At 47.3% G+C, this 25,588-nt stretch overlaps 1 protein-coding gene across 2 annotated transcripts in view; it reads left to right on the top strand.

Annotated features, from left to right (window-relative positions):
* The window catches only part of Zfp346 (zinc finger protein 346), a 29,892-nt gene extending 6,406 nt beyond the window's left edge, over positions 1–23,486 (top strand). The window contains exons 2-7 of one of the 2 annotated variants that reach the window (NM_001399322.1): positions 3,445–3,548; positions 4,083–4,175; positions 6,011–6,155; positions 12,927–13,112; positions 19,397–19,490; positions 21,000–23,486. In NM_001399322.1, coding sequence (NP_001386251.1) covers positions 3,445–3,548; positions 4,083–4,175; positions 6,011–6,155; positions 12,927–13,112; positions 19,397–19,490; positions 21,000–21,087 — 710 coding nt within the window. In that variant the 3' untranslated portion in view covers positions 21,088–23,486. The remainder of the gene's footprint in view (positions 1–3,444; positions 3,549–4,082; positions 4,176–6,010; positions 6,156–12,926; positions 13,113–19,396; positions 19,491–20,999) is intronic. The other variant, XM_063276344.1, reaches the window with a different exon arrangement.
* The last annotated feature ends 2,102 nt before the right edge of the window (positions 23,487–25,588 follow it).

The raw sequence follows: 25,588 nt of genomic DNA, 5'->3' as shown, positions 1-25,588 counted from the left end.
TATATATGAAAGAGCATGCAGTGCCTCTTTTCTTTGCCTGTCTGTTCTCACTTAAAGCAATACCCTGCAGTTCTCTTCATTTTGCTGCAAATGACATCCCACTGTCCTTTGTGGCTGTATACTATTCTATTGGGTGTCCATACTATATCTTGTATGTTGTTTTTATTTGGTTTTATCTGTGAGTGCATACTGAGGGTGGACCTAGCCTGGCTGATGGGGCAGTTAGACACAGTTGCAGGAGTTCTACAGAGGAGTTTTCCCTCTGTCAAGTGCGCTCCAGGAGTCAAACCCGGGAGACCTGTTTGGCAGCGAGTGCCTTTGTTTCCTGAGCCATTTCCTCATTTTCTGTACTCACCCATGTGGCTGACCTCATAGCTTTGCTATGGCCAGTTGAGCCCCTGTACACATTGTCATGCCAGTATCTCAATATGCTAGTTTAGTTCTTTTTTTTAAGGGACTAATTTGTTTCAAAAGACTTGTCGGCATTTTATATCAAGATAGTTGCACTTGGAGCTGGAGAGATGGCTCAGTAGGTAACAGTCTGTCTTGCTCTTCCAGAGGAACTTGAATGTGGTTACCCACAACTACACCATGTAGCTCTCAACCATTGAAGATATCTGCACTCGTGAACATTCTCACAAACAAACGTACACACAATTAAAAATAGTAAAAATAAATCTTAAAAACAAAACAACTGGCCCCAAAGAGACAAGAAGAGAGAAAAATAGAAGTCAGGATGTCCACCTCACAGGCTCAGAAACCTTCCTGACAGTGGGGAGTGAGAGAAGCTTTGGAAGGTCAGCATATGCCAGACCAGACGACAGACTAAACTCTCCTAGCCTGACGACGGTGGCAGATAAAATCCCCCAAAACAAAGTTTAATATAAATATTGTCTTCTATCAGCCATGCGAGATTCCTTAGCACTGATTGATGCAAAGCACAGGATGACACTGAGCTGCAGAGCGTGCTGAGGTGTTTCACGCTCTAAGTCAGGGGCAGAGACTCTCCCACTCCTCCCCCTTGGTCTGTCCGTATGTGCCTCTCTCTCCATCTGTCTCTCCCGTCCCTGACTGTCTCTCTCTCCACCTCCACCAGAGTTTGTGTCTGTCTGTCTGTCTGTCTGTCTGTCTGTCTGTCTCAGAAGAAGAAGAAGAGCACTAAGTGGTCTGTTTTGTGAGCAGAGAACAGGGTAGAGATGAGTAAAGTTTTGTCTCAGAGTTGGACAATGCTAGAAAGCTCACCTGCCATTCCCAAGGCCCTAGGTGTTGGGAGGTAGGGTCAGCTGGTCTAACCACCTTGATTAGTAACATCTGATGAAAAAAGAGAAAAGTAAAGATGAAGTTATTCGGGTCTGGAGAGATGGCTCAGCGGTTAAGAACATTAACTACTCTTCCAGAGGTCCTGAGTTCAAATCCCAGCAACCACATGGTGGCTGACAACCATCTGTAGTGGGATCTGATGCCCTCTTCTGGTGTGTCTGAAGACAGCTACAGTGTACTCACATACATAAAATAAATAATTCTAAAAAACAAAACACAATGATGTTATTCAAATACACCTAGGGGTTGGGGATTTAGCTCAGTGGTAGAGCGCTTGCCTAGTAAGCATGAGGCCCTGGGTTTGGTCCTCAGCTCCGAAAAAAAGAAAAAAAAAAAAACAAACAAATACACCTAGAACTGAAAGCCTGGAAGCTGGGTACTAGTTCTTGGTTGGGTCAGCTTCCTACACCCTTCCTGTTCAGCGAGGATGCTACAGAGCAGAGAGGATTCCTATCACAGGAGCTTTGCCTGGGCTCTGCTGGCTCTCAGCCGTGCAGACCCGTGCTTGTGTTTTCCCAATGGAGGGCAGTATACACAGAGCTGAAAGTTAGCATCCAAAAGCGAGGAGTTGGACTGCTGCTTTCACACATAAGCATGCACATCTCTGTGAGTTCAAGACCAGCCTGATCCATATAGCAAGTTTCAGGGCTACATAATAGACAAGAAAGTTGGCCCAACAGTTAAAAGCACTGTTTGCTCTTGCAAAGTACCTAGGTTCTGTTTCCAAAGCTTACTTGGTAATTCCCAACTGCCTGTAAGTCCATTTCTCGGGAATCTAATACCCTCTTTTGACCTCCATGGTGCACAGACATGCATGCAAGCAGAATATTCATACACATATGTAGGCTTAGATTTTTTTTTTTTTAGATTTTTTAAAACTTGCTTAAATAAAGGTTTTTAATTACTTCAACCTCCCTTCTAACCCACTGACCAAAGGTAGGTGAGAAAGATGGCTAATAGGACAAGCGGGATGTGGACCTGTTTAGAAGTAGTTCTTTGGGGCAGTTCCAGTCTTCATTGTCATCAGCAGTCAGTCCAAAACATGAAGCATGACTCAGCAGCGGCAGTTCAGTCCAATAGCAGACACCAAACACAAGTCAGTAGCAGCAGCTCGGTCCATTGGAAACTACAGGAGTCCTCAGAAGTGACAGGAAGCAGTCAGAATACCACGAGAAGTTCTTTGGCACATTTCCCTCTACAAAGTCATGACAAGCTAAGATCATTGAAGACCAGCAAATGCAATTGCAATGTAAATCAATGCAGAGCATCATTCACTGCTGGGTTCTACTTATATCTTTGCAAACATCACGCATCCTCTCAAGTGTCTGCCTCAGCCAAACATCCTCTCATCAGACAGCGTCCAGGAAAACATCATGTGACACAACTGAGTCTCCAAAGAAACCCGAAATTTCTGCTTCACATGTGAAGTGAAGCAGAAAGTGACTTTTAATTCAAGTGTTCATATGAAATGCAAACCCATTTCTTAGGTGTGTACTGTCCTTTTCCTAAATACCCATCTCTCCTCTAATGCTTAAGTCTACATTAAAACTGTTATTGATGTCATTGTTATTTGAGACAGAAACTCACTATATAACCCAGTACAGCCTGAAACTTAAACTATGTAGACTAGGCTGGCCTTGAACTCAGATTCGCCTGCCTCTGCCACTTGAGTGTTGATTTTAAAGGTATACATCTTCATGAGCCCCCAGGTATACTTTCTTCTAAAAGATTACAGTGCACGATGTTATGGGGCTATCGTCATATCTACCAAGGCAGAAGGATGACTTGAACCAGGAACTCATGGGCAGCATGGGATAGCCTCTTCTCACATAACAGTATGGCTAGGTAAAGACATTGACCTATATTAAATCAGTAATGACGCAGGAGGTTTGCAGCGTAGCCTGAGTCAACGGCACAGTGGGACTGGAGGGCAGATCTGCATATGTGTTAGTGTGGATTCCATTACTCGGTGCCTGTGCATGAGATTGATCAGAGAGTGCTATTGAGATCAATCCGTTAGCTCTGCACAGAGGCAGGATCTTAGCCAATGAGATTTATCCAAGGCGTGATTATTGCTGATTGAGATCACGTCTGTCAACTTGCTGATCTCTTTTCCCTCTCTAGTGGAGCACATGATCCAGAAGAACCAGTGTCTCTTCACTAGCACCCAGTGTAAAGTTTGCTGCGCCATGCTGATTTCTGAGTCTCAGAAGCTGGCACATTACCAGGTAGGCCATTTCTACTGTATTCATGCATTTACCTTCCAGGTCCCGTGCCACACCTTGCTTTTCCTGCCCTGTATGGTAAAAGCTTTCGTTCTTCCACAGCTACAAGATGCTTCCTTCATGCATGTCTGCTTGGGACTTGAAATTGACTTAATTTCCGTGACTCATAGCTCCCATCCAAATCAGGGTCATTATGTGTAGATCTCTCTGTACATCTTGATACAGGTGGAAGTGTGAGCTTTGGTTTTATGTAGACCTGGATTTGAAGCCAACTCTGTTCCTCATTTTAGGCAAGAAATTTCATCATGCTTGGCCTCAGTTTCTTCGTGGATAATAGTTCTTCCATAGATTGTGGGACGTTAGATGTACTAGCATGTAAAGGGCCTACCTAGCACATGGTAGAAATTCAGTAAATGAAGTTTTCTTCCCCCATTCTCTCTTCCTCACAAAAAGTCAGGTGAAACTCTGATATGGCCTGAGTGTCTTTTCTCTGAAATGACGTTTGACTATCTTTGATTTTTGGCTGGGTTCTTGCAGAGCAAAAAACATGCCAACAAAGTAAAGAGATACCTAGCAATCCATGGAATGGAGACACTGAAGGGGGACGTGAAGAGGCTGGACTCCGATCAGGTAACAGCTGCCTGCGTCCGGAGCAGCTTGGTGTGGTGCGAGCATGGGCTTTGATTCAGACTGACTTGCCTGCAGGCCTCAGTGTTGTTATCTAACCTGAGCAAGTCTTCTAATCCTTAAGCCTTGATTTCTTTCTCTGTTAAAAAAAGAAGCATAGGTCCCCACGTGGGGTGCACACATTCAACCAAAGCATGTGGAAGTGCAGGCATGAAGATCGGGCGTGTGAGGTTATCCTTGGCTGCATAGCAAGCTTAAAGCCAGCCTGGGCTACGTGAAAGACTGTCTCAAAACAAAACAAAAAAAGTATAGTTACCTTTCAAGATTTTTTCTAGTTGAGAAAAGACTTATAAAACAGCACCAGACCCAAAATCTGTTGTGTAAGCAACAGTTCAGTTAATGGAGCCATTATTAGACTCCGCCCTTAACTCCCAGAGGGTATTAAAGTAGACAGAGTAAAGGGACACTTATTTTCCTCAGCTGTAGAGAAAACAAATGTTCAGCATTTGCCTGGACAAATGAGGAAAGTGAGAGCCTCCTCTGACACAGTGCAGAAACACTCACTTTTACCTCAGAATTGTTATAAGAATTACAGAGAAACCAGTCACAGTCCCTGAGTGTGCTACGCCTTTCAGAGTGTGGGGGTTCTGCACAGTGCGGTGAGAAGTCGGTGGGCAAGGCTCCTTAACTTAATAGATAGGAGACCTTCCCTCTCGGAAATTCACTCATTAAAAAAAAGGGAGGGGGGAGACCTTGCTCGATAGTGTTGTGAGGTAAAAACTTCAGTACCCAGTAAATGGTCGGTAACTAAGGGGTTACTCTCCAGGCTGCTGGCTCCTGTAATGGTGGCTAGTGGTTTAAAGGGGCCTTCTTGTCCCTTCCAGAAACCATCTCCTGGTTGCCCTTATGGCTTAGACCCACAGGGGCACGATCAGTTAACCTTTCCGCTTCAGTTCTTAGATGACTGCGTAGCTCAGGTGAGATCACAGCACCCACCACCAGCTAGGAATTGCCAAGGCCAAACCATCTGCAGTGGGAAGGCTGAGAAGTGTTGAAGAAACACCTTGTTCAAAGGACAGACTTTCTCGGAAAGATTGAAATACACTTTCTTTCTTTTTTTTTTTTTTTTTTTTTTTTTTTGGTTCTTTTTTTCGGAGCTGGGGACCGAACCCAGGGCCTTGCGCTTCCTAGGTAAGCGCTCTACCACTGAGCTAAATCCCCAGCCCCTGAAATACACTTTCTATCATAACTCTAGTAGCAGGTGGGACCCACTGATGCATTTGCTCTAAGAGCCTTGGCTATCTCCTGTGTGCTGGACACAGCAGGTACAGGGGTAAGAGACAATGACAAGTCAAGCTGTGTACGTCCAGCACTGCACTAAAGCCCACAGGAAAGGCAGCTGCAATGCCGTCAGTTCAGGGTGACAAACGGTGCACTAAAGTCTGACATACTGGGAACACAGCTGAGGAGGAAGGCCAGCGCCTCCTGGACTGCTGCACGCAGGGGCCTTGCTGATGGTTTAGTCATGTGTCTTAAAGTCAGAGTCACTGAATAGCTGATAGCAGACCTAATAAAGCCAGGCGGGAATAAGGAGGAACATTCTAGACAGTAGGGATAAGCAAGCAAATGCGGAAGTAACAGAATAAAGTGGGAAACCATGCACGGAGCCTGACGTGAAATGGCTGGAGAGGGCTTTGTAAAGGTGTGTTGTACTTATGTTACGGTTAACATGTGAAGGGGGTCTTAAATGTCCACCTGCCAAAGGGCAGTGGGGAACCATTGGAGGTTTTCTGGATGGGCGCTGGCGTGATCAGACCTGTGTTCTCTCTCCCAACCAGAAGAGCAGCAGAAGCAAAGACAAGAACCACTGCTGCCCCGTCTGTAACATGACCTTTTCCTCCCCTGTTGTGGCCCAGTCGCACTACCTGGGGAAGACCCACGCAAGGAACTTAAAGCTGAAGCAGCAGCCCGCTAAGGGGGCAGGTACTGGTTTTCCTGAGTAGTGCTTTGGAGACCCTCAGTCCTCAGGGCACCATTGCAGGTGCTCCAGAATGCTCACTGGAGCCTCAGAATGTAGACTGGGGCTCAGGTATTTCAGGCTTTTGAAAGCCCTGAAAAATCCAAGTATGAGCTGGGGGCCTGAGTCGGTTGGTAGAGTAGTTCTTCCCTAGTGTGCTGCAGCCCCAGCCTCGCATAAGCTAGATGAGGTGCATACCCTCATTCTCAGCACTCACGTGGTGAAGGCAGCTACCATCCACAGGGAGTCTGAGCCAACCAGGCCATGTGAGAGCCGGTGTAAAGTGCGTATGTCCATCATAGACCCTGCCCTGCTGAGACTCGGCCTCAGACTTGGTTCACTCTACTTCCCTGGGTGTGCTTCTGTCAGATTTTCTATAGCCGTGACTTGGTTCTTAGCCTATAATTACTAACCTGGCCAGTAATTATAACTCAGGGAGGCCAAAGGCCAGCTGCACACTGAGCATTCTCCGCCTGCCTCGCTCGCCCTCTTAGTTCTTTCCTCCCACCCCACCTGCTCTTACTGCTGAGTGTTGCCGGCGACAGCTAAATCCTCATCTTCACGGACTCAGGTTATGCCTGCTCACTTTGACCTGCAAGGGCTGCCTGCTCTAAATGCCTTCAAAGCCAGACACCCTAGCAAGCCAGTCGCAGCTGCCGTGAGTCCCTCCCCAGCGTCCGACTTCACATGTAGCCTTTTTTATCTCTCAGCATTGGCACAGCCATCACTTTCATCCTGAGGTCTTTATCCTAGGGTAACTGCAATTAGTCACGAGTAGGAGGCCTTTGATTTCTGTTTCACTGGGTGTGTGTGTGTGTGTGTGTGTGTGTGTGTGTGCATATTATTCTCTGTTTTGGACCAAGACCACACTATCGATAGAACTTTTGATCCTTTTGTTTTATTTCATCATTGAAACAAGACAAGTGTTTAGAAGGTTTTGAGGATGTGATGGAGACCTACTCATCCTTGTCCCCTCTTCTCATACCCAGTGCAGTTGTTCATGATGTGAAGGGAGAGAGTGCAGACGTGGAGTCAGAGCAGCACAGGTTAAGTCTGGGCACTTTTATTTACCATTTGTCTGAACTTCCACCCTTGAAAAGTGTCAGTGCCGTCTGCTTTGGAGCTTGTGAAGATAATTATGACTGCCAGATATAGTGGCCCACACTGCCAATCCCAGCACTCGGAGCGTGGAGACAGGAAGATCAGGAGTTCAGTGTCACTTTGGCTGCCAGTTTGAGACCAGCCTGGCCTATATGCCACCCAAAAAGATAAGAGGCAAACACCCCCCCACCCTCAAAAAATGTCTAGGATACAGCAGGTCACCATTTAAAGGCCAGTGCATGGGGTCCTCTCATAAAATGCAGTCCTTAATCAAGAAGCCACCCTCGGAGAGCAATGGCTTTCAGTCTTCCTAATGCTGCAACCCTTCACCTCAGTTAATATATAAACAGGTCCTCAAGTTGTGCTGACCCAGCTGTAAAGATAGTTTTGTTGCTACTTCATAACTAATTTTGCTACTGTTGTGAATGATAATATAAATATCTGTGTTTTCCAATGGTCTTAGATGATCCTTGTGAAAGGGTCATTCAAGCCCAAAGGGGTCATGACCCACAGGTTGAGAACCACTGGTCTAGAGCATACCATTGACCTTGAATATGGTTGACTTGTTGACTATGATGAATATTGATGATTTTGTCTAAAGTGATAGCCAGTAAACAATAGCACCATGACATGTAAGCATTAGGCCAGGGAGCATTATCTTAAGAATTGGTTTTGTAATGTCACAGACTTTCCTTCCCATACGTGGGAAAATTCTGTGGAACATGCCTCCTCCCAGTACTACTGTTCTAAATTGTAAGTTATCCTCCATATTCACTTCCAACCTTTGCCACGTGAAACCATGTGGCAGTGAGCGCAGCAACCGTGTGTATGGATGCTGGTGCTGTTCTTCATTAGCCTTACAGGTTAGATCTGACCGTGTACTGCACGGGCTCACTGTAGCTCGAGTCCTGAAAGTAAGCCTCTGTGTGCTGTAGAAGGGAAACGAGTGTGCATGGGAAGTCCAGAGAAAGTGAGGGGATTCCTAACCCTTCCAGTTCAGTGCTCAGCCTTCTAGAGTCCTGTGTTCTTGCAACCTGTGCACTGTGTACTCATGTACCTGCTTGTGTTAGATTTGTTTTCTGTTTATCCAGGTTGACTCCATATGTGTGTTTGTAAACATAGAATACATAATTTCTGTAAAATGCTGCACATGTGAATAATTCTAATTCAGTGTGCAAAGCATTCAAAGAAGCAGGTAGTACGTCTCCTAAGTCTTACTCCTAGGGAGAGCATTGTCAGCAGTGGCTCCTGCTCATAGTACATCCTAGCCACAAGCAAATGTGCTACATGACATGCTGACATGTGCGATATGTGCGTGCGTGTGTGTGTGTGTGTGTGTGTGTGCGTGTGTGTGTGTGTGTAGGTGATATTTTAAAATGCTAGTGTATTTATATAAAGATTACAGAAAACCTTTTTTTTGTTGTTCTTTTTTTTCGGAGCTGAGAACCGAACCCAAGGCCTTACGCTTACTAGGCAAGCGCTCTACCACTGAGCTAAATCCCCAACCCTACACAAAACCTTTTAACACTGACATGACCGTATTATTATAATATATTCAACCTTATACATTTCTTGGTTTAATATAACATTTCCTCATGTTGGGGGCTAGAGAGATGGCTCAGCAGTTAGGAGTGTGTTCTGCTCTTGCAGAGGTCCCAAGATCAGATTTCAGCACCCATGTGGAGCATCTCATAACTCCTGGTAATTCCAGCTCCAGAGCAATCCACTGCCTCAAGCTTCCGTGGGCACCGCTCTCATGTGCACGTATCCACACAGACACATAAGGTTCATAGAAAATCTTTGATATAAAAGGAAAACATGGCTCAGTGGTTAAGAGCACTGACTGCTCTTCCAGAGGTCCTGAGTTCAATTCCCAGCAACCACATGGTTGTCTTCTGGTGTGTCTGAGGATAGTGACAGTGTACCCACATACATGAAATAAATAAATGAGAGGATAAATAAATAATCTTTTAAAAAAAAACAACAGGAAAATACATTTCCCCAGATTACTGCAGACTTTGTAGGTATTGTTAGCATGGTTCATCGTGGTTCTTCTAATGTTGAATTTTTACATTCTCCTCCCCCTTTTCTGTGTGTTATAGAGAGCACACTGTGTGTATTTCAAGTGTCTCTTGAGAGCTCTAGCTCGTGCTGCCCTTGGGTATCTGTTAAACAGCTGCTCTGGCATTAGAGCTCACTGTGCTCCTCCCCTCCGGTGTGGTGTTTCTTTAAACAATATTCATTTTTATGTACATGGATGTTTTGTCTGCTCCCATTTCACCAGGCATGCAGTACCCACAGAGGGCATCAGATTTCTAGGACTGAGTGAAGTTGCAGATGGTTCTGAAGCCGCAATGTGGGTGCTGGGAATTGAACCTAAGCCCTTTGAAGAGCAGTCAGTGCTTTTAATCACTGAGCCATCTCTTCAGCCTCACCCTCTAGAATGTTTTAAAGAACAACTTTGGGCCCACAAGATGGCTCAGTAGGTCACAGTGTTTGCCACACAATCCTGGGGGCCTGAGTCTGATGCTCAGAACCCAATGGAGGTGAGAAGAGAGAACTGAGTCACAAAATTGTCCTCTAATTTCCTCACATGTACTCTGGCATGCACACTTATGTGCACACACACCTATGCTGGCACAAACACACGCACACACATTCAATAATAATAATAGGCTAAAAATGTTTTAAAGCGGGCACTGGAGAGATAGTTTGTTGGTTAAGAGCACTGACTCCTGGTTCAATTCCCAGCACCCACATGGTGGCTCATAACCATGTATAACTCCAGCCCCAAGGGATCTGATGCTGCCTTCTGGCCTCCGGGCACTGACATACATTCAGGTAAACATACACATGATAAATAAACCGACAGTGGTAGCATGCACCTTTAATCCCAGCACTCATGGCCTCTGAGTTCAAGTCCAGCCCGGCCTATAGAATGAGTTCCATGACAGCCAGAGCTACACAGAGAAACCTTGTCTCGGATGGATGGATGGATGGATGGATGGATGGATGGATGGATGGATGGATGGATGGATGGATGGATGGATGGATGGGTTAGTGAGTGGGTGGGTGGGTGGGTGGATGGATGGATGGATGGATGGGTTAGTGAGTGGGTGGATGGATGGATGGATGGATGGATGGATGGATGGATGGGTTAGTGAGTGGGTGGGTGGGTGGATGGGGCAGGAAGCTGACAGAACGGCTCAGCAAGTAAAGAAAGGTGCCTGCTGACAACCTGAGTTACCCCTTGCCCCACATGGTAGAAATCACGTGACAAGACCGCCTGCAGGTTGTCCTTTGAAGTACACATGCACACCTAATAAATCAATAAAATGTAATAAAAATTTTAAAAGAATGGCGTTAACTTTTATAAGTCCTAGCATTGTTGAGGCTAAAGCAGAGGGTATTGCATTAGAGGCCAACCTGGGCCATCCATAGATACGCTGTCCCATAGCAGATCATCCTCACAGGCCAGACAGTGGTTCACTCCAGTAGTCACGTACTGGGGAGGGAAGCTAAGGCATGAGGATTACTCAAGTTTGAGACTGCCTGGGCTACAAAACAAGACCCCGTCTCAAAAAAAAAAAAAAAAAAAAAAAAAACTTTGTCTAGATGACTTATGTCTAGATTTCTCTCAGAAGTCTAGATTCATTATGTAAGAATAGAAAATGCAGAGAACACTGTGACTTTGCATCAGTGAAGCTAGGCGTGGTAGCACACTCCTCTAATCCCAGCATTCAGAGGCAAAGGACTGAAGAGTGCGGAAGGTTCAGGGCCAGCCTGGTCCACAGAGCTAGTAGATAGCCAGAGCTATGCAAAGAAACAGTGTCTCGCAAAACTGAAAAAGGAAACAATGTTTTATAATCTATTTTCTTCAACTCAATACCACAAACTAAACATTCTCATAAACTATTGTATATGTACTTCACTTTCTGAGTGACTTGCTGAAACTATGCCAGGGAAAATGTGACTGGTGAATGTTGTCCGACTTGCCACAAATCCTCAGTGTTATGTGGGAATGGTAAGAGATGGGAAAGCCTCCTTTGTAAGCTCTGCTGACCCACACCCCTCTCCCACTGCTGGGGACCGGGGGTCTGGGCCCTCCATGTCTGCAGTGGTGGCTGTTAGTTTAATACCATTCCAGGTGACCACAGGGACTTGTTAGTCATGGCATCTACTCTGGAAAGCAGCTGTCTGGCCTGCTTTCAACATTAGCAGCCGTATTGACTTTGGGAAGTTCATTCATACATACATATGCCCAGATCAGACTCTGATTAGCTGCTTTTATCTTTTAAAGAGGAGAGAGAGAGAGAGAGAGAGAGAGAGAGAGAGAGAGAGAGAGAGAGAGTGTGTGTGTGTGTGTGTACACATTCCACTGTGGAAGCCAGAACAGTTGGATGCCCTGCACTTACAAGCCATCTGACAGGGGTGCTGTGAATTGGAGTCAGATCCTCTGGAAGAATAGCCAGTGCTCTTAATAACTGAGCCATCTCTTTTCTACCCTTGACTGACTAAGTCCTCTGAGCAGAGTCTCAATGTTTTCTGAGGTGAGAGAATCAGTGGCAGCCTTCAGATCCCCTGCTTCTGTCTTGAGCCTGGCATATGATAGCTTTGGGGTCCTGCATCCTAGAGTTCTCTCGCTGACTTGGTCATCTTGAACAAATCTCTTTTTTTTAAGATTTATTTATTTTATGCATACGAGTACACTGTAGCTGTCTTCAGACACACCAGAAGAGGGCATCAGATCCCATTACAGATGGTTGCGAGCCACCATGTGGTTGCTGGGAATTGAACTCAGGACCTCTGGAAGAGCAGGCAGTGCTCTTAACCGCTGAGCCATCTCCCCAGCCCAAGCAAATCATTTTTCTGTCTAAGCTTTGGTCTTCTCTGTAATGTGGCAGAATGATACCTACTAAACTGGAGTGCGTCTGAGAACCTAAAGGGAAACTGAAGACAAAATGTGTAATTGTTGGTGCCGTCTCCCCGTCCCTCACGGTGGCCTAACAGGCGTCCCTGCCAGGTGTGCTGACATGCGCTTTAATCCCAGCCTGGTTTATAGCTTGCATTTTAGACCAGCCAGAGAGCTACGTAGTGAGACCCTTTCTCAGGAAAAACTACAAGTAAACAATAATAAGGTGTCCTAATCTGCTAGCCTGCCATTGTGTGGGCTCAGAGCTTGAATGTCGTCTTCTCTGTGGTACATTTTCTGAGGATGGAAACGAACTATTTACACTTCTTACCTACTCACTTTGAAATGCCAAGGAATTCTGAGGGCTGGAGAGACTGAGGCTGCAAATACGAAGTTAGGAAACTAAATAGCAGGAGTCCAGAGCTCCTCAGAGGGAAGACCTGGGCTCTTACCTAATGCTGAGGGACACCTCAGTTGTTCATTGAGCTCACTGAGATCTTGCCACCGTCCCAGTTAGAGCATTCATGGTGTGACTATTCAGTGTGACTTCTTTTGGGCTGTGCCACGTCTCTCAGTGTGCTGGTTGGCACTGCCTTTCTTTCACTTGAAAAGACTCAAAACCTGGGAACCTTCTGGTTTGTTTTTTCATTGTTTCTGTTTGAACTCTCTTACCACAGCTTTGTCGAAACACCTGACAAATCCTTTCCTCTGGCCTCCACCTTAGCCCTGCAGCAACATAGAGAGACGCTAGACCCAGACAAATTCTGCAGCCTCTGCCACTCTGCCTTCAACGACCCCGCCATGGCCCAGCAGCACTACACTGGCAAGAGGCACCGGAAGCAGGAGACCAAGCTCAAGCTCATGGCACACTACGGGCGGCTGGCGGGCCCCACTGCCTCGGACTCACCAGGTGAGGGGCTGCTCGCACAGAGTTGGACCAGGGACTAAGCACTAGAGTTCCGTTGACTACCCGTGTATGTCTCTCGAATCTCCTAAAGCAGGGTTTGCAAGCACAGAGCAGACAGGCAAGCCAGACTTGGTGGTGTGCACTGTAATCCCAACAAGCTGGGAGGTTGAAGCAGGAGGATCATGGGTCAAGGACAGTCTGATACATAATGGGAACCTGTCTTGAGAAGATGCAGGGGAACAAGCAGAAAGTGAATGATATGGTTCAGAGAAGGCATGGGCAGTGGGAGAGGGTTAGCCACTCCATGCTATATGCTGCTGCTACCTCTCAGTTTTCAAAGTACTGTGGAAGCCAGGCAGGTGGCACATGCCTTTAATCTTAGCATTGAGGTAGGTAGGTTTCTGCGAGTGTGAGGCTAGCCTAGTCTACATATAAACTCCAGGACAGCCAGTGCTACATACATACATCTCTAAAAATCAGAACAATGGAAACCAAAACCTGTGTGGGAGTTTGCTGTACTTTTATTACCATTGTCACCGTTAGCTCGGAGTCAGTGCTGGGCATGAGCTGCAGGACCTCGTCATGCTCAGCAGACAGTGCCACTGAGCTAGTCTCCGCTCAGATCCCCTTATTTTTAAATGTCTGACTAAATTTTAGAAATTTTAAACTCTGAGTAAAACCCTCTCTATGAATCAGATTTGGTCAAAAGCTACCAGTTTTTTATCTCTGGTTTGAAGGAATTTTTGTTTTGGTTAGATTTTTTTAAATTTTAGATTTTAACCAGGCTGTGGTGGTGGGCACCTTTAATCTCAGCCCTTGGGATATAGTGGCAGGTGGATCTTTCAGTTCAAGGACAGCCTGGTCTCCAGATCAAGTTCCAGACTTGTTAGGGCTATACAGAGAGAGGGAAAAAGGCCAGTGTTAATCCTGTGTCTGTGGGTTTGTAAGTCAGGTGCCCGAGGATGCTGGAAGAGGAGTTAACTCCCTGGAGCTGTCGTTAAAGGTGGTTGAGCCGCCTGACATAAGTGCTGGGAACTGAACTCAGGTCCTCTGGAAGAGCAGCAAGTGGTCTTACCTGCCTAACCATCTTCCCAGCCCCAGCCTCTGATCCAGACTCCCTAGGTAACATCCACATTGCTGGATTGAAGGCCTCAACCACATTACCAAAGTTTGAGCATGTTTAGGGTTCTTTCCACAGCATTTGAGACCTGCCTGTATCCCTGGGTCATGGTGAAGGAGGAGGATACTCACCTGGCATCACAAGAGTGGGCATTCACAGTTAGGGACCTTTCTAGTATGTTTGGGACTGGAAATGTCACTCAGTTGCACAGAGAGCAGTGCCCTCACTGACCTGTACCACATAAACGTGGCACAGTAGTGCACACCTGTAATCACAGCGTGTGGGAGTTGGAGGGGGGAAGACCAGGCATGTTACACAGATGCACATGTGTAAGCAATCCAATAAAAATCTGAAAGCCAGATAATCGTTCTTGTCATGAGTACAGCATGCCAGACTATGAGCTTGGAGCAGGTAGGGCAGTTTTAGTTCCTTTGGTTTGTGTTTGGGATTCAGGGTTTGTTTAGTTTTGTTTTCTGAGACAGAGTCTTATGTAGCTCATGCTGGCCCCCAATTTTTTGTGTAGCCAAGGATAACAAACTCTCGACCTTCCTGCATGCACTTTCAACTGCTTGGATCGCAGGGCTGTGCTGCCAGTGCTTGGCATAAACTCAGTCACAGCAGCATCGTAAGATGGGTGTGAGCCTGGCTCCCTTCTCCTACCAAAGAGTGTTTTCTGAGGCTAAATAGCCAGAATAGACCACTGGCTCATTCCCCCGGCATCCCTGAGAACACTGTACTTCTCCAGAAGGTACCCAGGAAGTGCACAGTCCATCAGAAGCCACAGCACGGGGCCCATCACACACCCAGTATTGCATACATGCATGCATCTAAAATACCCTCAGTGCATCTAACTAGAACATCCCCAGCCTTTTAAACGCACATGGAAAACAATCAGGGGGGAAACCAAACCAAAACCCAAACAGTCTGGACCCAAAGTGGCATCTCCATTCTGCCCTCTGCCTGTGAGCTCTGTAACAGGCTCAGCACGTGCCATTTCCTGCAGGGTCAGCTCACTTCCCCTGAATGTGAAGGTGGCCTTTTCTTCTTTTTCTCCAGCCCTCTGTCCTTGAACGTGGTAGTATCTGCCTGTATCCAGCAGTTAGGACATTGGGTCGGTGGTGGTGAGTTCCAGGCCAGCCTGTGCTGTAGACCCAGTCTCAGAACCCTGACAAACAAACTAAGTAGAATATCATGATACCCTAAACATTAAAGATCATTTTTTCATACACCAATAACAAAATTGCTAGGAAATACATCAAGAGAACAATCTCCTCATAGCTATAAAAATGAAAATAAAATTAAGGAAGTGAACGACCTCTTGAATTAAGATGGTGAGACTGGCCAAAGAAACTGAAAGGGGCCGGGAGGGCTCAGCTGGTACAGTGCCTGCCCTGCAAGCAGGAAGACTCCAGCCCTGCAGGAAAGCTGACTGGTGGTACACGGCTATACCATAGTGCTCTGGGGCAGAGACAAGTGCATCTTGGAGCTCACTGGCCAGCCATTCTATTTAGGTAATAATCTCTAGGTTCAGTGAGAGAATCCATCTTTTTTTTTTTTTTTTTTTTTTTTGGCTTTTTTTTTTCGGAGCTGGGGACCAAACCCAGGGCTTTGCGCTTCCTAGGCAAGCGCTCTACCACTGAGCTAAATCCCCAACCCCGAGAGAATCCATCTTAAAGAAGAAAGAGAGCTATGGAGGAAGATACCCAACCTCTGGCCTCTGTGTGTGCACGTGTGTGCGCGCACACATTGTAGATGAACTAGACAGGATGACACACAGCTGAGACTGAGGCAGGAGAATTGCCTTAACTTCAAGTCTGGGCTATATTCTTGTTGAAGGTTAGCCTGGGCTACATGGCAAGACCCTCTCCCAAAAAGCAAATAACATGTACCACCATCCCCAAAATAGGAAGATATCCTGTGTAGGTAAAATCAGTATTAAAATATCCACACTGCTCTAAGTGGTTTGTGTGTTTAGAATAGTTCCTATCCAGATGCCAGTGACAGTCTTTATATGAGAGTAGCGAAATGTCCTGTACTGTGTGTGGCATCGCATGTGACTTCCAGCAGTAAAAGTCAGGATTTGGAAGATCAGGGATCAAAGGTCACCCTTGGCTTCGTAGAGTATTCAAGGTCAGCTGAGTCACAGAAGACCCGAAGCTGTCCATCGTCTAAAATCCCAGTGCCTGGAGAGTGCAGACAGGAAGACTGGAGTTCAGGGCCAGTTTTAGCTATGTTGAGAGTGCAGCCAGCTTGGACTACCTAATACCCTATCTAAGCAAAGGGAGGACATTGCCTAGTAGATGTCATTGTGGCATTCTCATACACATCATTATAATGAATTAATCCTCCCTCCCCATACCAAAAATGTGTTGTTATTGTTTGTTGTGTTTTATGGGGCACAGTCTTACACAGCTCTGTCTTGGAACCCACTCTGTAGATGAGGCTGCCCTCGAACTCACGGAGATCCACTTTCCTCCGCCTCCCAAAGGCTGGGTTTAAAGGCATGTGCCACTTTACCCAGCTCAAATGACTTTTTTAAAAAATCGTTTCCCACTGTTTACATACCTGGAACTCAAATCTCCAAGAGGCTCCATCTTCACTCACACGGGGAAGTGAGCTGTGATCTCACCACAGAGCTGAGGGCTCCAGATGTGCGAGTGCTGCTCATCCTCCACAGCGAGCCCCAGGCAGGCGGGCATAAGTCCTCCTCCCTCCCTCCCTGCATATCATCATCCAGATTTGCCACTTTCTATCTCTGTCCTGAGATGTGCTGTGTCTTACTTTTACAGACAGACAGACAGATACAGAGAGAGACATAGATATGTAGCAACTATTCTCACAGGATGTGAAATAAGCTAATCACGATAGTGCATGCTTGAAATCTTGGCACTCGGGAGGCAGAGGCTGGAAGAACAGAAGCTGAAGCTGACCTGAGCTACGCGAAATGCTCTCTGTACTTTAATGTTTTCAAGTTGTATTTTTATGATGGTTCTTAAACACTTTAGCTTCCCTTGTAGCCCACCACCCACCAGAGGTAGTGGGAAAGAAAGGATGGGGAGGGGGGATGGACCTGTTTAGACAGGTTCTTTGGAGCAGTTCCCTCTGTGGATACACCAGTAGTCCAGTTAAGTCAGGATAGCAAACACGAATCAGTGGTGGCTCTATCCAGCAGAGACAGCCAGGCCTCAGCCTTGACTCAAGTCAGCAGGAGGGACAGCAGGAACACTAGGAGAGGTTCTTGGCTGTGCCTCTCTCAGGGAAGTGAAGAGCAATGAAGCAAGACCCACAAGCATTGCACAGCTAGCTCTGTGAGCAAGCCTCGGTCAGTCACCTTCCAGACATCATGTGTCTTGCCTTTGCACGTGAGTCTGTCTCAGCTGGCATCACTGCCTATCATCCTGAGTCCTCGGAAGCACAAGGACTCAGCACGCCACCAGGTTTTTGGTGCAGTTCACTCTGGAGTCCTGACAAATGCAGGTCTACTACTCAATGTTAAGGTGGACCAATACACAAGTGTCTTTAGGGAAGAGTCCATCACGTGTCCTTTCATGCACTTGCATTATTTAGCAGAACAGCCTCTCTCCTGTGTCTGCCTCAGGGAAACTTTCTTTCCCAAGTCTTCCTTAGCCTTTCACCTTTGTCCTTCATGTGTTTGCCCCAAGAAAACACCAGCCAAAGAACCCTTAAGTTCCCACCTCAACTGTTTCAAAAGAAATTGTAGGAAATACATGAGACATTGATTGCATCATAGTTGCTTTGGCCTGGCGTAGTGATGCTCATAATCCTAGCACTCAATCCAAGACAAAGTCACCACAGCCCTAAGGCCAGCCACAGCTACACAGTGTAGAGGCCTCATTTCACAAGTAAAGTAAAGTAATAGCCATAGAGAGAAGGCTCAGCAGTCAGCACCACTCGCTGGTCCCACAGAGAGCCTGAGTCCAGCACCCAGGTGGCTTACAATCACCTCTAACTCCAGTTCCAGAGAATATGGCACTCTTTGGGCATCTTGGGCACCTGCACATATGTGTACATACAAGCACATTCATGCACATGGATTAAAATGTTATATCCCAAGACATAGCTATTTTATCCTAAGTATTCTTTTTTTTTTTCTTCTTCTTCTTTTTTTTCAGAGCTGGGGACCGAACCCAGGGCCTTGCGCTTGGTAGGCAAGCGCTCTACCACTGAGCTAAATCCCCAACCCCTATCCTAAGTATTCTGAGTGTAAAGAGTATAATAGGTGGGGGCTGGAGAGATGACTCACAGTTAAGAGCACTGACTGCTCTTCCAGAGGTCCTGAGTTCAATTCCCAGCAACCACATGGTGGCTCACAACCATCTGTAATGGGATCCGATGCCCTCTTCTGATATGTCTGAAGACAGCCACAGTGTACTTATATATTTAAAATAATCTTTTTTTAAAAGTACAATAGCTTTATGTTGTGAAACGCTAAGCATTGGGGGGAAAAGGATTTAGCCAAGTTACACAACATGGCCAGGGATCCAGTCTGACCTACTCCTGAGTCACTACTAGAGCCATATAGCAAAATGCCACCCGATCCCTGGAGATCACTGTCTGAACCACAGTGTAAAGAGGCAGATTGATTCTCATAACAACTTGTACCCTTCCATCGCCGTTACTGCAAGCCCACAGAGGGTGGACCTTCCAAGAGGTCTCAGTGACGGGGTGCCCTTAATGAGGCCTCTTAGCAGAGGGAGAATTGAAGCATCGGACATCTTTGTTCTGCGGTTAGCACTGATATATTAATTCATGTCGTTGAGGTGAGGCACAGGTGGTGCATGTGTAGAAGTCAAAGGACGCCGTCCTGTCCTTGTACGTTGTGGGACCAGGGACTAAACCCTGTTCATCAGGCTTGGATGTGCTTCTTCACCCACTAAGCTACCTCAGGGACTTATTCTCTGTCATTCTTTCGTTTGCTCAGTAACACCTCTTCTGGTTGTTTGCTGGGACCTCTAGCTGGGATAACTTAAGAATAGGGAGGTTGCAGCCCCAGGGTACAGTGTCACACCGTCTGGCCTCCAGAGCACCCCGGCCTCAGTGCCAAGCCACCGGTCTTCAGAAGGGCTTGTGCATGCTCACTGCAGGCAGTGTTCCTCTGGTCCCTTCCTGTTGGATGACTAACTCTTCATTTTCCTGTATGTTTCAGCTGGGAAGGGCTATCCCTGCAAGACGTGTAAAATAGTGCTGAACTCCATAGAACAGTACCAAGCTCACGTCAGTGGCTTCAAACACAAAAACCAGTGAGTAAAGTCCTTTGAAGTTCATGAGTCTCCAGCAGGAGTCTAGCGTTTCTGAGTCAGGTACTTCCCGGCACAGATGGACTGACTCCCGAGAGCCTTCTCAGTCACCGAGGTATCTCCTGGGTCTCCCCCATCAGCCCTTCGTTTAGCATTTGCACTGACTGAAGCTGCAGGAGAGATGCATAGATGATTTCCCTTGTGTTTTCAAATGGCGCCTGGATTTCCTGGCCTGGAGCAGCCTGAAGAGGGACGCATGATTTGATCACTGGTCTGAGGCCAGGCAGCGTCACATGTGACCCTGTCTGAAAACAAACACTAAAAAGCTTCCTTTCGTAGTCAGAATGATTATAAAGAAATAAGGTAGGGGTTGGGGATTTGGCTCAGTGGTAGAGCGCTTGCCTAGGAAGCGCAAGGTCCTGGGTTCGATCCCCAGCCCCGAAAAAAAAAATGTATTATAAAAATAAGGTGAGCCAAGTGGCACACGCTGTAATCCTGCCCTTGGCAAGTGAAAGCAGGAGAACCACAAGTTCAAGGTCAGCCTTAACGATGAAGAGAGTTAGAGGCCAGAATGTGGTTCACGAGAACTTGTCTCAGAAAACTGAATGAAGAGGAAAGCTGGGCAGTGCTGGGGCACACATTTAATCCCAGTACTCAGGAGACAGCATTGAGCTCTGAGTTCAAGGTCAGCCTGGTCTACTAATCAAGTTTCAGGACAGCCAGGACTATACAGAGAAACCCTATCTTAGAGGGGGGGGGAGGGGGAGGGAGAGGGAGAGAGAGATGGGGGGGGGGGGCTCGCAGCCAGGAGCCAAGCGGTCAGGCATGGTTGCACATCTATAATCTCTGCAGTTGCAGTTGGGAGTTGAGGCAGGAGGATCAGGAATTCAAGGTCAACCTGGAGTACTTGCAAACCTGAGTGAAAACCACAGACAAAAATAAAAGTCGCATGTGATGGGCTGTGCTTGCCATCCCTGCACTGGGAAGGCAGAGCTGAAGACCCCTTGGGTCTCTGGCCAGCTAGTGCAGCGTGTTCTAGACCAATGAGCTAGACCTTGTCTCAGGAAGATGTTTACCACCTAAGGAATGATTGCTTAAGGCCATCCCCAGGCCTACACAGGCATGCACACAGGCAAGAAATATTTGATGGAAAGTAATTCAAAATCATCATGTTAAGCAAAACAAGCCAGATTTAGGGAAACATAAATATCATGGCTTTATCCCCCTCTTTGCAGATCCTAAATTTCTAAAGAAATATTTTAAGCTAGTTGGCTAAGCTTTCGGAAGTTGAGCTTCATATGTAAAATGAGGGTGGTCTCACCATGCAGAACTGACTTGAAGTTGAAGAGAGATAGTACCCTAGTATTCAGTGATCCTCAGTAAAAGGGAGGCCATCATACCATTCTCCCAACATATGAGGGAGCCATACCACCGTTAGAACAAGTACCATCATGAGTGTACCATCATAGCTGTGCCACGTGCTGACCCCGTGTCTGTGATTTCAAATTACAGGTCACCCAAGACATTGGTGACACTTGGGAGCCAGATGCCAGTGCAAACACAACCCACTCCAAAGGACTCAAGCACAGTGGAAGACTAGCACTGTCTCTGCCTGATCACCCTCGGTGCGACAGCCACAAGCCAGTTCCTGGTGACTGTGGTCAGCCCACAGCTCCTTCTTCCTCTCATATCAGAAGAATGTGGAGGCATGAGGCCAGCGTGGGCTGCAGATCTGCAGATGCCTCTGACTGCACCCAGGTGCAGCTCCTCCGGCCCCTCTGTAGCATGGCAGAAGACGGCTCTGAGAAGACCTGAGATGATGGGCTAGAGGTTAGCCTTCCCTGTCCCTCTGGGTGTAGTCCCAATGTTTGTTTTTACTCTCAAGGTCAGGCGGGAGCAAGTTCCTGCAGATAAGGGAGAGCACTGTCTCTGGGCTCTGAGCAGATTCGTGGAGAAACTTGGAGCTGATGTGTCATTCCCTGCCCGTCCCGTGTGCAGGCTTGGTCTAGATCTGCCAACCATGAAGTCCCCTGCAGCACACAGTCTTGGCAGAGCACTGCCATCTCTGCTGCCTGTCTCTCCAGTTCCCGAGTGGTGCTAGGCATCTGCAGCAGCAAGGAGCTTGAGGAGACCTGAGTGCCCAGTGGGATCATGGGAAGCACCGAAAGGGGCCTTTGTCCAGAGGTGCTCCAACCCAGGGTCATGTGAGAAAGTCTCCTGCCTGCTGTGCTCCTTAATTCTGTGCCCTGATAGGTAACTGCCTCCTGCCAGTCTACTAAAAGGTCACTTGGTCTCAGCTCTGTGTCCTTGTATAGTAGGCTATCTCTTGTGTAGTAGGCTATCCCACCCTGTTTGCTGTGGTGCTATCCCTCCCTTGTCATCCTCAAGATTCTGGGGGAACTGAGGAGGAATGTAGAACTGGTGCAAGTTCTACAGTAAGGAAAAGGGTCCCCAGACCCTGAAGTGAGATTCCTCCTAGATTTGCATCCTGGGAACCCACTGCAGTGGGTGACTGGAGCAGGGCTTCCAGAAGTATCCCTAGAGCTTGTAGAAAGGCTTCCTTGTTAATGCAATTGGGTACCATGAAGGGATGGACAGGGATTAAATTCTTGTTCTCTGGTCACTCAACCATCCAAAATAAAGAATTTCTTCTGTGAGTCAGGCCATAACCTCAGCCCTGGCTTTTCAGCCACGTTGATAATGCTGTGGCATTCCCACACAATCAGCCCCCAGCGTCCTCGGTAATGATTTCACCCCAGGAAAAGTCTCCCTGATGCCCTAAGCCCAACCCAGTTCATCCCCCCAGCTATCTGAGTTATTCTTGAGATAGTCCACTGTCTCTGGCTACTGCAGAGAGGCCTGTATGAAAGCTGTGCCCGTAAGGCTGTTTGTCTCCAGGGTAATTCCTTCAGGGTGGTGTCCACTAACCTCATGTCCAGGATGCTGGGTCTTAAGTTTTGGGTATGTGAGTGGTTGGGTGGCAGTGCTTAAAGACAGCTGTCCCTTTCCCACTCCACTTAAAGAGCTGTCTGAGTTTTCTCGAAGTTTTCCTAGGCCTTCTGGTCCTTGGGAGAGCCATTTCTTTGTCTCAAAAACAGTAGGGCAGAGAGCATTAGAATCTGGTGCCAGTAGGCCAGGCCAAGCACCATCGGCCACTGCCCTGGGCACTGCCCCTAACCAGCTCCTGACTTAGCTCCTGGCCTCATGGGTAGATTCTCTGCTTTCAGCTTCTTCCCAGCCGCAGGCCGCCTCAGCGGTCTTCCTCGGGTTCTCTGCAGCCTGGTGTGTTAGGATGAGGGAAGATCGTGAGGTCATGAAGGGCTGACTGGCCGCTGGCCCTTGTCTTGTGTGACCTCTGCCTAGATAGGCTCAGGAGTCCCTGCCAGCTGCATGCCCGGCGCTGTGGGGGGAAGACCCTAGAAGGAGCTCGCCATTGTCCCCCGGAAGCTCACACCCGTGAAAGTCATGATTTGGACCGTCATGGGGCAGGCGGGGATGTCCAGGACACAAGCACTGACAGCGAGGGGCAGAAGGCTGAGATGAATGCTGCTCTATGTGGCTCTGGGGCTTTTGTTTCCTAGTTTGTTTCATGTAGCCCAGGCTAGTCTCAAACTTGTCATTTAGGAGGCTAGCCTTGAACTGCCGGTCCCCCCACCTCTACCCCCCTGTTCAGGGATGCCAGCACATCTCTTTTCTTACTGTGTGTTTGTTTGCTTGATTTGGCTTGGTTTTTCAAGACAAGGACCCAGTATGCAGCCCTGGCTGTCCCAGAACTCACTCTGTAGGCCTTGAACTCAGAAATCCACCTGCCTCTGCCTCCCCTCCCAAGTGCTGTGATTAAAGGTGTGTGCCACCATGCCTGGCTGAGCAGTTTTTTTTAAATAATGTCTAGTAGTTCTCTATTTGAGTCAGTCATAGCCTAGCTTCGTGCTGTTGAACAGTTGTGTTGTTTCTCCTTAAGGTCATCTCAAATAAAGCTGCTGTAAGACTCACTTGATATGTGCTCCTCCACTCACAATGCGTTGGGCACTTTTTACTTGTAGCCAAGGTGGTTCTGTGTTCCTTCAGTTCTTTCAGCCCTGTGATCGGGGTTAATTAGCTTTCACCCCCATGTGAAACAGAGCCCACCTCAGAGACTCTGCCTGTGCCAAGCCTAAACTACACAGAAAAACCATCCATCCTGCGCCCTGCCTTAGCAACTCTCCAGGTTTCAGTCGTTACACCCATGTGAAAGTGGGCCAACTTCACCATGCAGTGACCCATGATGGCCACTAGGTGGGAGGCACTCCTTTTTTTTCTTTTTTTTTTTTTTTTTCTTTTTTTTTAAAATTGGGCAGGGTATACCACCCGCAGGGCAGTAGGCAGTAGTTTAATTTAATGGCAAAGAGAATGAGGCAGACTTCTCCTCTCCTAAGTCTCTGTATTTGATATTTCACTCAACCCTCAAGACAACTGGGAAAAGCCAGTTTCACCTGAAAAACAGGAGCAGTGTGTCAGACGACCTTACAGAACCGGCCACGCTGCCTTGGGAAGAGCCAACCCATGCCTCCAGCTACTTTCTTTTTGACATTAGTTTTATTTATTACCCTTATGGTTGTCTGCGCACATGTAGAGGCCAGAGGACAACTTGGAGTCCTTCTCCTCCCATGAGATTTCGAGATCAAGCTCAGGTCAGTGGGATTCTAAGCTTGAAGCCTCTCCAGCTGGCTTCCAGGCCTTTCTTTACGTAAGTTGCCATCCGTAGTTCCAAGGCTGCCTCGCCCTTCCACCACCCCACCTCTCTTGAAGGGCTGCGAAATTAGCCACCTGCCTAGGAGCAACCTGATGCTTGGCTATCTTGGAATCCTTTCTTACTTTACTCTAGGTTATGATAGGGTCTAGCAGTCTGGGCTGCCTCCCATTTGCTGGAGTATCGGGTATGTGCCACCACGCTCTGCATGCATGCATGCGTGCATGTGTGGATGTGTGTATAGCTTTTTTGTTTCTGTTGAGATAGGGTATCATATCACTATTGTAGCCCAGGCTGGCCTTGAAATCATTATGTAGCCTATGTTAGCTTCAACCTCACAGCAATCCTCCTGTCTCAGCCTCCCAAGTACTGAAATTTTTGCCCCACCACCAATCCTACCAGCCCAGCCCAGCCCAGCCCACCCCCGACACATTTCTGCTGTGGTCCAGGGACTTGTTCCCTCTCCATTCTGGAGAGTGGTCTGTCTTCCAGTCTAGACCACCAGAAGGTAAGTTCGGAGCTGTTGGCAGCTACCTCTCCTAGTGTGTAGGGAAACCTGCCTGAGAAACCAACACAAAGGAAACCAGCCAAGACGTGAGAAGAAGCAGGTTTCCAGCCAGGCCCAAAGCCAATACCCCCAGAACTTTCTGTTTTTAATTTATTTATTTATTATATATAAGCACACTGTAGCTGTCTTCAGACACACCAGAAGAGGGCATTGGATCCCATTACAGATGGCTGTGAGCCACCATGTGGTTGCTGGGATTTGAACTCAAGACTTCTGGAAGAACAGTCGGTGCTCTTAACCGCCCTAGAACTTTCTAATTGACTTTTCCCTGAACCTGTTTACCTTGAGTTCCGATCACTTTCATAGTAGAGTTCTGCCTGGGGGCCTGGAGACACACCTCAGAGATACAGCACTTAACTCTTGTGTAGGAGAAGCTCTGGCTTCAAGCCTCTCGGCTGGGGATAGGATTAAGGAGCAAGGTGTGTTTTGATGTTTTGTTTGTTGTGGTATTAAGGACTGAACCAGGGGACTAGAGAGATGGCTCAGTGGTTAAGAGCACTGTCTGCTCTTCCAGAGGTCCTGAGTTCAATTCCCAGCAACCACATGGTGGCTCACCACCATCTGTAATGAGATCTTTACCCTAAATTGTCTGTGCTGAAGGTCTGAACGTCCAAGATGACCTCTTCTGGTTAGGGTTATTAGTTCAGGGGTAAAGTATTTGCTTATTTTATGTATAGGAATACACTGAGCTGTTTTCAGACACCCCAGAAGAAGACATCAGATCCCATTACAGATGGTTGTGAGCCACCATGTGGTTGCTGGGAATTGAACTCAGGACCTCTGGAAGAGCAGTCGGTGCTCTTA

Source organism: Rattus norvegicus, chromosome 17 (assembly GCF_036323735.1).
Source record: "Rattus norvegicus strain BN/NHsdMcwi chromosome 17, GRCr8, whole genome shotgun sequence".
Lineage (NCBI taxonomy): Eukaryota > Metazoa > Chordata > Mammalia > Rodentia > Muridae > Rattus > Rattus norvegicus.
Note: the sequence above shows the minus strand (reverse complement) of the source record. Positions and strands in the feature narration are given on the sequence as shown.